The sequence below is a fragment of the Silurus aristotelis genome, assembly GCF_946808225.1.
Source record: "Silurus aristotelis genome assembly, chromosome: 12".
Taxonomy (NCBI): domain Eukaryota; kingdom Metazoa; phylum Chordata; class Actinopteri; order Siluriformes; family Siluridae; genus Silurus; species Silurus aristotelis.
This window is the reverse complement of record NC_139585.1, coordinates 15,229,225-15,242,143: the sequence shown is the minus strand read 5'-3', so window position 1 is coordinate 15,242,143 and position 12,919 is coordinate 15,229,225. Positions and strand designations below refer to the sequence as shown.

The 12,919-nt window shown below is 35.4% G+C and overlaps 1 protein-coding gene across 3 annotated transcripts in view; it reads right to left on the bottom strand.

Annotated features, from left to right (window-relative positions):
- Nucleotides 1-3,064: 3,064 nt before the first annotated feature.
- The window catches only part of dnmbp (dynamin binding protein), a 35,914-nt gene continuing 26,059 nt past the window's right edge, over nt 3,065-12,919 (bottom strand). For 2 of the 3 annotated variants that reach the window (XM_083555561.1, XM_083555563.1), the window contains 13 exons: nt 10,350-10,546; nt 10,101-10,200; nt 9,876-10,023; nt 8,710-8,727; nt 7,678-7,877; nt 7,437-7,567; nt 7,244-7,348; nt 6,928-7,059; nt 6,403-6,735; nt 6,012-6,191; nt 5,720-5,918; nt 4,523-5,160; nt 3,065-4,414 (listed from right to left, as the gene is read on the bottom strand). In XM_083555561.1, coding sequence (XP_083411687.1) covers nt 4,229-4,414; nt 4,523-5,160; nt 5,720-5,918; nt 6,012-6,191; nt 6,403-6,735; nt 6,928-7,059; nt 7,244-7,348; nt 7,437-7,567; nt 7,678-7,877; nt 8,710-8,727; nt 9,876-10,023; nt 10,101-10,200; nt 10,350-10,546 — 2,567 coding nt within the window. In that variant the 3' untranslated portion in view covers nt 3,065-4,228. The remainder of the gene's footprint in view (nt 4,415-4,522; nt 5,161-5,719; nt 5,919-6,011; nt 6,192-6,402; nt 6,736-6,927; nt 7,060-7,243; nt 7,349-7,436; nt 7,568-7,677; nt 7,878-8,709; nt 8,728-9,875; nt 10,024-10,100; nt 10,201-10,349; nt 10,547-12,919) is intronic. The other variant, XM_083555562.1, reaches the window with a different exon arrangement.

The following is a 12,919-nucleotide window of genomic DNA, read 5'->3' as shown; positions in this document are numbered from 1 at the left end:
CATGATTTCAAACCATGATTAGTAGGAAGTGTACAGGCCTCTGCTCTAAATGACTTCAGCACATCTGCGGCCACAGGACAGCACTAGTCTCTCACACTGCTCTGGTGTGATTTTGGTCCACTCTTCTTCCAGTCTCCTCCACAGTTCGGTGACTGTAGTGGGTTTCTTGGCCATAACTTTGTCCCCAAGGATTTTCCAGGGGTTCTCTATTGGGTTGAGATCAGGACTCTGGGCAGGCCATGTCATTATTTCAATGTTTTCAGTTTCAAGGAACTGCTTTACCCGTTTTGCTGTGTGACATGGAGCGTTGTCCTGCATGAACACTGCAGGCTGATTAGGTGATGAACGCAGGGAAGGAACCATATGTTGTTGAAGAAGGTTCTGATAAACATTTGCATTCACTCTGCCATGTAGCTGTATAAGAGGCCCAATTCCTGCTGCGGAAAACATGCCCCAAACCATGACACTTCCTTCTCCACTTTTCACTGACTTCTTTGCACACTTTGGGTTCAGTCTTTCTCCAGTTTGACACCGAACATAATGTTTCCATAGGACCCAAATAAATTAAACTAGCTTTCATCACTGAAGTGAACTTCGGACCAGTTCCCCAAACAACATGCTCCTCAGCAAAGCGTAGTCTAGCCTTTTGATTCTTTCTGCTAATGAGAGGTTTGGTCACTGCAAAGTGGGCTTTCAGTCCAAATGCTCTTAAACGTTGAGACACTGTATGACGAGACAGATCCTTACCCTGTTCAGCACTGAACTGGTGAGCAATTCCAGCTGCAGTGTGGAAACGATTGCCCATTGAGATTTGGAAGTTAGGCTGCCAGTTAAATAGGGGTTGACAGATAATCAAGGAAATTAGCACCAGGTGCCAGAATAACACCAATAACTGGAAGGTATCTGAACGTGTTCTCTAATTTTGATCAGTGTGTTTTCTGCAAAATAATGTTGTTGTTTTTTTTAAAATGCCTTAGTTATTTTGTGGAAAAGGTGTTCTGGTAGCATGGTATAGACAGGACAAAAACTCCTTCATCTATTGAGCAGTGAAGATGACATTATTTCAGAATTGTTCAATTGTTCAATATTTATATATATATATATTTATATTTATATTTATATTTATTCAGACCCTATGCTTTAGTTTAGTATTTAGTTGCACCTAAGGCAACAATTGTAGCATCGAGCCATTCTCATTCATGCATATAAATATATTTTTAGATATTTTCTATAGTTTATACTTTTTATCTACCTTATTTTATTTTTTTTATCCTTAATTATATTCTTTTTTTATGCTTAAATGTTGGACAGTCGTACAAAACATTTCACTGCATTTCATACTCTTTATGTATGTGTATGTGAAAAATAAAATCTGATTCGATTTAAGTCTTTTTGGGTAATATGTAAAAAGCTTTGCACACCTGGATTGGGGATTTTCTGCCATTCCCTTGATGGACAGCCATTTTTAGGTCTCTTTAGAGATATTTAATAGGGTTCAAGTCAGGGCTCTGACTGAGCCATTCTAGGATTACATTATTAGGCTTTTAATGAAGATATCCTTGTACTTTGCTGAATTTAGCTTTACAGCAACCCTGACCAGTTGGTCCTGACCAGTCCCTGTTGCAAAAATACACCCCCACAGCATCAGGCTGCTTATTTTTTCTAAGACCATTTGTAGGCAAAAGATTTTAAGAGAAATGTTTAAATTGCTTAATTTTGTTATAAAGATTGATCTCATTAAACATTGACTTTCAATTACGGGCTTATATTTTTATTGAATTGAAGCTCTTCTTAAGAATGTAATAGTTTATTTTTTATCAATTAATAAAATAGAAAGCAAATGAAAACAGAAGTGAAATCCCAATCAAAGCCATATATACTGTATGCAAGTGTACAAAGTGTGCAAAAGAAAAAAATTTAAATGTGGACACACCATATTGATATATCGCTTCTGTTCATTTCCTTTTCCATTTTGTAAATTGAGATATTAAATTATTAACAATTTATTTTTTTGAAAGTATTGTTCCTTTATGGCATTTTTTCACAACTGTTTAAAACTTCTGTTGTAAAGATTGATGGATTGACAGGCAAACAGACAGATACAGACAGACAGACAGACAGACAGACAGACAGAGTTGAACAAATTGCAAATGCCTATTTGTATTAATTTAATTGATTTTGTACAATTGTCTGCTGTTTTCTACATAATCAATTGTTTGTCATTTAATTCAAATATATTATATCAGTGCTCACTTAAATAGTCTTAACCAGCAAAACAGCTAGGCATTAGTTCATTGCATAAGTCATTGAATGCAAAATGGTTAAACCAGTTGTCAAAATTTTTCAAGCTTTTTTAGAATTTCTATTAAACCCTTTTTTGTAAATGTCTTACATTTCACTAATGAAAGGAAGCGTATGCATCAGATCAACCAATGATCAACTAGTTCTCTAAAATGGTCAAAAGTAAATCTTGTGAAACTTCAATTGGCGAATATAGACAGAGCAAAACACAGAATTATAATTTCTAAAAATTGATGTACAACCAGGAAGTAAACGAACACTAGGACAGTACAGAATAAGTGTTCTTGTCCAGTCTGTCCAGTCCAGTCTCTTGCAATCAATATTCCTCATAGAGTAATGTGTACATTTGTGCTCCTATAATGCATATATTCCATACAGAAGAAATTCAGCTTTGTGCATTTTCAATCACTGTAATCCAAATCTGGAAATACTGAAACTGTACACTGTCATACTGACATGACCAAACATTTCGACTAACTTGTTTAATAACAATGACAAAATAACTTTACATTCTGATCCCAATGATATAATCATTAATACAAATACTTATTTTCTAGAGGTAAAAGTAAGGTTTTTAAAAAATGTGCAGGCTTTTTATCTAATATGTTGTGCTGTTTGTACTAATTGTTTAAAGAAATGCATTTATTGGTTTGCAAATATTAAGGATGATTCAAGAAATGCTCCAAACAAATGAGGAAGACAACTAACATATGTTTATGCATATACAAGAAGCCATGTGTGAATATATTTGAAGGCAAACACATCCGTTAAGGGGTTTATTATTGTATAGATTCATTCAATCATTACAGTAGTTTTTCCTAGATGTTTACTTCAAATAAAAAAAGAGTAGATTGTTTGTGACTGGAATACACATTTACTATACAGCATCAGAAATGAACAAAGTAAAAGTCAACAATAGTTTGCTAAAGTGGTAATCATCAAAAAATCCAATAAGATCTCATGGTACCAGTGGATTAAATCACTACTTATGAAACTGCAAATGTGGTTCTGGCTCCCAAAGGCTCATGTAAAAGCTGCTGTAGGAAGCATTGCATTCAAAAAGTGAAAAAGTAAAAAATTATGGAACTGCATTTATTTCTATATACATACATACATACATACATACATACATATACAGAGTGTATATATATATATATATATATATATATATATATATATATATATATATATATATATATATATATATATATATATATATATATATATATATATATACACAATCACATTTTATTTGGACTCTTAAATATTGTTCAGCATATGCAGAGTCTTGTTCTGAGTTATTTGAAAGATTTGCCTGATTTGTTAATGGTTTCACATACACAGTTTAATAAGGGGTGTGTCTGATTGTCTAACAAGGAAGTCTTTATGTCCCAAGAATTCCATGCTTAAACTCTCTCCCAGAGATCACTCTCTCCCAGAGACCATGTACCCATCCTTTATTATTACTTTACTTTCTGTAGTAATATTTCATGCCAGTGTTATGCTTACATAATAAACACAGGTTTTAACACTTCATTATAGTTCCTTTACCTCATGGCCTATTTTCTTTTAGCACACAACTAAAGTGCTAGCATAATTTTTGCACTTCCTAATGAGTAACTGGTATGCAGGCATTTATAAGTGATCAGACACCTGAACATATCCAAGGTTTTACAAATGTAACTACATTCTTTCTCCAAACTCAAAATGCAACTTGCTGTTTAAAAATGGCGGATCAGACCAGAGGTAATGTCCATTACAGAAAAATAAAGGAAACAGTCAGTTTTCACATTTACCACATCAGTCCATCTCTCACAAAGTAAAAGCAAAATACTGTCCTTTCTTCTATGTGTCTCTGAAGCTCAGCTTATCTGTCGTGGTTTGGGGTTGCTGGATATGTTTCTGCCTCGCTTACAATGATCAATGCTCAAGTGTACTCGGACTTGCGGATGTAGTTGGAAGGCACGTAACCCCGCCGTCCTTTGGCCTCACCCAGCCACCACTCCTGGTTGCCATTCATGTCCTGAAACTCTAGGATTCGAACTCTCTGATTGGCTTCTATGCTAAGCTCATTTGCACAGCGTGCACTGAATGAGTAAAGAGCATAATATATCTGAAAAAGTAAAAAAGCAAAACGGTAGAGGTTAGGAGTTAGAATAATAAAAGGAGACTATGAAGAGACATATTAACCAAAAGTCTGTTTTAATTAACCATGGTATACCTGATGGCCATCCAGCTCGTGGTCAGGCTCTATGTCCTCATTGGCAGTGTACTGAGGCCTCCTTTTTTGCAGTGAACCCTCGACGTTCTGTCTCTGCTGTGAGCTGTTTGCTGTGTGCCTCTGAGATGCATCATGTCTAGAGCTCTTATTGGAGGAACCAAAGTCTGTCTCTGAAGAGTCTGATTGGTCTCTGTAACTAGAGTCCGGAGAATCTCTGTAATTGCCAGTATTTTGTAACAAAGAATCTGAATAGTCCCTGTGATTGGCAGCATTATGAACAGTCTCAGTCAGTTCTTTTTGAATAGAAGAATTCCTGTAGGTGGAATCAAGGGTATCCCTCTGATTGTTGAGAGGGTAGTTTGGCAATGAATTATCGGTGAGGGGGCTCCTTTGGGAGGAGTTAGAGTCCTGAGACAGGCATAGTGATGCATGGCTTGGAGTGTGGGTTGAAGAGAAGCTGACGGTAGATGTCTCATGGTTGAATTTTAGTGTGCTGTTGCTGTTCTGCCGTGAGAAAACAGGGGAAGAGCCTCCATATCCTGATTCATTGGAAGACTGACTTTCAATAGAAACATCGGAATGACTCTGTCGTGGGTTATAGGGCTTTAAGAAGGAGCTGTAAACAAAGCCCTTTGTGACTAGAGGGAAAACAAGAATGACAGGAGTTATTACAAAAAGCTTAAACATTAGGTACACAATGAACAAAATACAAAAAATAGTAAAAGCTTATTTTTACATATTGTTTTAAATGTTTTTTTTTTTTTTTTACAACCCCAATTCCAAACAAGTTGAGACAATGTGCAAAATGTAAATAAAACAGAACGCAATGATTCACAAATCTTATATTCTATTCATATCCTGTATCTGACACATATGGAAAAACATCCTTCTCTCAAAACTTCAGCAACTGGTTTTCACAGTTCCCAGATGTATACAGGAGACATGATGCTACGCAGTGGTAAACATGGCCCTGTCCAAACATTTTTGAGACGTGTTGCAGCCATCAAATTCAAATTTACCTTATTGATTTCCTTAAAATGGTAAATGTACTCAGTTTAAACTTTTGATATGTTTTCTGTGTTCTATCATGAATAAAGTATGAGTTTATGAGATTTGCAAATCATTGCATTCTTTTTTCATTTACATTTTACAGTGTCCCAACTTTTTGGGAATTGTGAATGTAATTTAAATACTTACCACCATTATCTATAAGCCAGCGATTCTGACTGCCCATGGGGTCTTGCTGTTTGATGACTCCCACTATGTCTCCCTCCTGAATGGAAACATCCAGGTCCTGTGCAGCATTAAAATTCCTCTCAGCCTGGAAGAGTCTCTCCGGGCCATAGAGAACAAGTAGCCCTGTCCGATGCTCCGCTGTCTGCATTTTGCAGTTTGGCTGTACATATGAAAATGGGGGAAAAGTGAGATTTAAATACTATTTCATACTTGGAGAGATTGTGGTTGAGTATTACAAATAAGTCAAACTCACAGGGTTTAAAAGCTGCTTCTTGGAAGTTGTTTTTTCCAGCGTTTTTTTATCATAGGCTTTGCGTGGTGTGGGCAGGTTTTCTGGGAAGAAGCTGAAGCTCTGTAAAAGCTGAAGCACTCTGTTGTGCTCTTCCTGAAATAGGGACACCAGGTTCCCCTCTGTGCCTCCTATACCCAAGCGCTTTTAGAAGAGAGACATGTTATAGGATAATTTACTGTAACATCTTAACTTGTTAAATATACGGTGTTTTGTAGGTATTGCATAGACATTGTCTAGCATCTGGCATATAATTTTACCAAAACTGTTTTGCTTGAAAACCATTTATTAACCTGTTATCTTTTCTTAGCGCTGCTGCCCTACACATGCCCTATTATTTTTAACCTATCCTCACCTGTAGGAGTGGAGTGAGCTCTTCCAGTGTACAAAACATGAAGTCTCTCTGTGCCTTGGAAAAGCCCAGCAGACAGTTGTTAAAGAGATCCTCTGCAACACGATTAAATTTGGGAAGCTCATCCAGAAGCTGGGCATTCAGGGCCTCGTAAGTGTTCCTCGCTCTTTGCAGATCTTCCTGCACACGCTTCTCTTTGAACCTCTCAGCTCGTTCCTTACAGTTATCGTAGTCAAGCAGCTTGTCAAAGCGCTTCTGGATCAGCTTGTGAGGACCAGCAAACATGGAAAGCAGCTGGTTGAGGGGAGAGATGACCAAAGCCTCCGTTCTCTCCTTCTACTCACGCACACAGACACACATCAAGATAATGTTTTTTGTAAAAAAAAAAAAAAGAAAATACACAGCTCTTTGTCACTGATGTACAATATAACTTAAAATGTATTGTTATTCTTCTTATTAATAATAATAATAATTTACAACTGTACAATTATGTTAAGTGTTTCGATGTCATTTATTGGCCAGACTCACAAATTCAGTGAACTGCTTGTCACTGATGCAGCGATGGGCTCTCTGGAAGCGCTCAGGATCCAGCTGCTGTTGTCGTTCTGTGTAGATATCACAGAAGCTGATGGCTGACAGCACCTTCACAGAGGCTGACTCCTAGTAATTAACATTGGCAAGCATCAGGAAAAGGTCTAGTTCAAGAGTATCCAATTTCATCTGAAAATATCAGTTTTCATGCAACCAGGCAAGGACATATTTGATTCTGCATGTTTAATCAATTAAAATGAGTTTTGAGTTTTGAATGTGCTATTACTAGTTTTAGCTGAAGACGAACTCTTACCCGTATGTGTTGCAGATAAAGAGAGATATCCCTAATTAAACACTTGATTAATCTCTCCAGGAGTCTGAATCGCTTTTCTGCCTCATCAAAAGCTTCATCTTTGATCTAAAAGATCCAAAAATGAGTAAAACAACAAAGAAAGTCTGAAGCCCTAAGAAAGTCTTCCAATATGTGGATGTGAAGTTGATTATACCTGTGGTGCAATTCCAGTCAGGTGCTTGATGTGACTGCTCACTCTGTTTGACTTTTTGATGATGGAGTGCATGCTTAGTTTGGAGATCTTGTCAATGAATCTGTCCTCATCCACCTTGCGGTACTTCACCACTGAACCAATAGAGGGCAGTCTAGCATTAATACTGAATGACCACATGCAATATACTTGCACAAATATATCAGGAGCCCAGCCATTTAGGCTTTGAAACAAATGAACATACCTAGATCCTTTCTTCTTTTGAACTCATTGATATTGACATTGATTTCTTTGACAGACAACACTGCATCTGCAAGATGCTTCCTGTCATGGTGTGACTCTGGTGTGGCATTCAAAAGTTCCATTAGCAGCAGTGGATAACGCATGACCCTCTGCACAGGCTTTATCAGGAATGAACCCAGATTTATGTAATTAGTCTTCCCCCTGAGAAAAAAGTGAAGAAAGGAATTAAATAAGATTCTCAACAGTCAATGTACATTATCTTTTTTCATTGTAATCTATTTACAATGGGTTCTTTTTCATACACCAATCTACACACCATAAATCAAAATTATAGATTAAAACTGAATAAATATGACTATAAATATGTCCAGTATATGCCACCTTTCTCAGTTAACGTTTCTGGGATTCGTCAGATTACGTGCATTTACTTGCCTGCTTGAATAAAAACAAGTTAGGCTAACTGGTTATACAAGTCTGAAAGAAGTGAGATTTATATCCCTTTAATATATTTGACTGGTGAAATGAAAAAAAACCCATGTCAAAGGTGTTAAAACTTTTGCATCCTAATGAATTTTCTATTCAGTGTTGGGAAAAAAAAATGTTATGAAGAAAACAGACATGGCTTTCTGTTTTTTGAAAAAGCGTGTACAATTTGCCACAGTTCTTCAAAGAAACAAAAATAAGTAGCAAAATGTCATTTCATTTGTGTTAATATTTAAATCATATCACCACACAGCTTTATGTTAGTTTCCATTTAGTAAAAAAGCCAACAATTCACTTGGGAGTAAATTCTGATTTGACATGTTATAAATGTAGACACATTCAATTTGCAACCCAAGGTTCTAAAATGTGCAGACTTCATGTCAGAATACAGCCAAATAAGAAATAAACAATATAAATATACAGTAAACAGAAAAATCACTCAGTGAATAATCCCCTTGGCAGCACACATATAAGCAAACAAGTTATGAGGGTTAATAAATGTCACACATGCTGTCAGGCGTTTCACATGCAGAAGCTTGTTTAGACTTACCACCCATGGTAATTCTTTCTGTCAGGAGGAAGGTAGAAACAAAAAGAGAGAGACGGAACAAACAGATTATGCCGGGTTAAGGGACCTGCTTCTTTGTTTGCAAATATGACAATATATAACTACTAGCTAGACTAACTATTACAAAAGCAATAGATATTGCTTATTAAAATGTGAAATCACTTTAATAGTTAGTTGAACTTCCTGAAATAACTTGACTGAAGAATCAAGCGACCATCAAAAATACAAAAATAACTAGATAAGTTTAAATAAGTTTAATAAACTTTCAGTTGCCAGGGCAGCCTGTAACCCACTTTAATTTAAAGGAGCGGTAAGGCACCCCTGGCCCCACAGAGATCCCCACTGAGTGAAAAAATTAAATGTCTGCTTCCTTTGGCCCTAAACTTTCACATGGCTCTCAAAAGAACACAGCAAGAGAGCCAAGTCCTGTTCTGACAGAAGCGCAGATAAAGCAATGACCTGTCAGCTCAACTAAAAGACAAATAAATTAATGAACAAATAAACATCACTGTGTAAGAAAAGAGTTAGACTTGAGTGCAAAAAAATTGACTACTTAATTCCTTTTCTGCTTGCCTGGTAAACCGTGTTTATAGGCAAACAATTTTTTGAAAATAGAGAAAAATATTTTAGCTAGAAGCCTTACAAGTAGAGTTACATTAAGAGACTTACATTGTTCTCTAGTTATACATTTCTACATTTGCTTCATTCGTTTTGCTGGAAAAGGCAAAACCAAATGGGAAAAGTTTGAAACTCTTGGCCGTTACTCATATTCCTAAACTTGTTGATAACATCAGGATTCACCATTCATCATTTGATAGGACCATATATTTGCTTTTATCAAGTAAACAGAAGATGACAAGGAACACTTTCTGTATTTACACTGTATGAAAAAAAAAATGGGCCAACTATATAAGGAAGAGCCCTGTGTGTGTGTACTTAGGATCATCAGTAATATCATTTGTTTTGGGGGAGTAGGCCTAAAAGATCACGAGTACTATCAGTGCACAGAGTCATTTACACAATGACTGGCCCTTTTTGTTTAACAACATCAATAACAACATTAATCTATAGACAAGTGGTTGTATAAACCCTGTGCAATGAGCTAACATATATGTATCTGCAAATCACAAATCTTTACTCCGTCTAACCTGAGGTTCTCTAGGCACTCTAGCACCTGTTTCTGAATATTTTCATCTTTCTCATAGGTCTCCAGCAAGGCAATAGCATCGTCGTGATTCTGACAGTAAATCTTGTACACCTCTTCCAGTTCTGATTTAAAGTCCAGGAACACTTTTCCTAAGAAGCAAATGATACAGTCACCAATCAATTATTTCAGCAATGAAAACTTAGCAAATTGGATGTCTTTTTCTTACCTATTGAGTCAGTGTCCTTAAGAGCTTTTTCAAGTCGTGTGGAAAGAACAAATACATCATAGATGTTGCCAAAGAGCCCTTCAAAGTCTATATTCTGGACCTTAATGTATAAGCATTATGTTTAAACAAAAAAGAGAAGTAAACACAAAGAAAACATTAGAAACAAAACAGTTAATTATATGCCTACCAATTGTTTAAACAAGTCTGCACTGTCTAGGCATTTATAACGCTACACAGTGCTATACTTGCCTTTTTCTCCTTTAGGGGTTCGATGATTTCATCATGACACATTTCCAGGGCTTTGATGTAATCTCTCTCAGTCTGAAGAAGCTCTTCTATGACCTTTGACCTCTTCTCTAGCATCCTTTGCTCTGGATCCTCGGTGGTGGCTGAAGAGGCTGGTGTTGGTTCTACAGATTTAGGCTGGTCTGACAGCAGAGCCATCTCTAAACAAAACAAAAATGTAAATCTAAGATTAAAACACATGGAAACCTAGTATATGTCACATTTCTCAATGTGGCATATCACACTATAGTGATTATATGTCATTTATTGTCATTTACTACACTCTCCTTCAACTGTATTTTTTATTTCAACTTCTAAAAACAAATAAACTCGAATTACAACAAAAACAAACAAATGAACAAACAAACAAAAACAGATTTGACAACAACACCTTCCGACTTCCATCATTTTAAGAGTAATTAGTAGCTGCTTTACTTAGGTTACTAAAAGTTGATCAACAAATATGACTACTTTTATAAAAAACTTAAAGAACTTTTGGGTAATTGGCAATTTTGCAATGTGTGTGTGTGTGTGTGTGTGTGTGTGTGTGTGTGTGTGTGTGTGTGTGTGTGTGTGTGTGTGTGTGTGTCTACATTGCCAGAAATAAAAAGTGCCAGCCATTACCTTAAAGAACAGACATGCGAACTACAGACTTTTGAAGTTAAAAAAAACAATTATGACTTTTATAGAAATGTCCTTTTCTTCAAAAACTATGAAAACAAACTGCATCTAAACAACCCAGAATTCTATAATTATATGCATTGACTGAAGAAACTAGGCAGGGATGTTTTATCATTAAACACAGCATATTAAACCTTATAACTCCTGTCAAGAACAATTTTAGAGATCATAATAATAATTTGGGCTTGTCTTGCTGCCAGAAGAAACAAACAAAGATGAACTACACTTTATAAAGAAAAAATCTAGCTGGTGGAATTGCGAAATCAAAATCCAGCCTTTTTCTTTTTTAACAACCAGAATTACAAAAATATTTACTTTTAAATGCTCTATGTTGAGTATGGTTTCACTAATAATAAACATTCAGTACATTTGCATAAAGCAGCCATATTTGTCCATGCCCATGTTGATTAGGGTATTAAAAACTTAATTTAAAGCATATTTAGAAAAGATGAAATATATATGTTAGGGCTGTCAATCTATGAAAATATTAAATTTTATTTGATTAATCGCATGGTTGTCATACGCTAACTCACAATATCATCTGTTTTAAATGTACTTTAAATTAAGTTTTGAATATTATTACTACTCATATGCTTGTATACTTAATTTTTTGCATATATCATTTAATTATTATATAAAATTTTATTAATTATATGTTCTAGATGCTTATATATTCACAAAATGTCTGTGTATTTTTTAAACATATATTGTCAAAACAATGTTGTATTATATTTTATATTGACTATTTTAGGCATGTTTGTCAACTTGCAATCTGCAAAATACAATATAAATGTTGATTTACACAAATTGCTTCACCTTCCATACTCAAAAGCATTTTTTTGTTTGTTTTTTACAGAAAGAAACAATCCATCATGAGTCAATTTGTTCATAGGAGAAATTTCTCATGCACTCTTCAACAAGCAGACACTATAAGTTTAAAATGTTAAACTCAATATGTGACTTTTGCATTTTTGAAGTACACTTTGACAAAGAATGTGCTTGAGACTGAGAACTGAAACAGACCGGAAGTTAATTTTTAGTCATGACTCAACAAGTGTAATAAATGCAGTCAGCCAAACAACTCTGCTTAAACAATAAATGAGCTTGACAAACTGTTGAGAAATCAAGAGGTTAGTCATTGAAAAGCTCCCATTTAAACTGCAACTACCTAAACAGTCAAATAAGGCAATATTAAACCTATGTATGAAGACCAAAATTACTTTTCACTTTTAGTAAAAAGCTTCTTGACTCGACTTGACTTTCACTAGTAAAAAAGAATTCACAATTTAACACAAGACCAGAAAGTGAAATTCAGTCAGTCATCTTTAATAATTGCTTTATCAATGTTATACTGTGTGGGAGTAGTAAATGGGACTATAGAACCCAGAGGAAAATGTAACCTTACAGTAAACATTTGTATGTGAAAGGAGTGGGTAATACCAGGCAAATATCCAAAAGTCTCTTTCTTTATACCCGTCTTGCTCTTTTCTGTTGCTACTATCTTATATCTTTCCATGCTGCTGGTTCTGACAGTTTCTTCTGCAGCCCCCAACACACTGTCTATACAGAGGCTACCTGGGTCAAAGCCCTGACTTTGTAAACAGAGACCAAAACTAAAAAAAAGAGAACATTGCATCAGTGAATGGACATGGGCGATGGGCATTTTCCATGTTTGTTACATAAAAGTAAAAAAAAAAAAATAGAATTAATTAAACTTAATGAAACTGAAAACTCAATAATGATAGTAACAGTAATGTTACTCTAATCAAAAGATTTTGTAATTCTAGTGATCTCATACAGTACTTGCCCAGGTTTGCGAGAATAACTCTAAAGGCATTAATCATATAACTTCT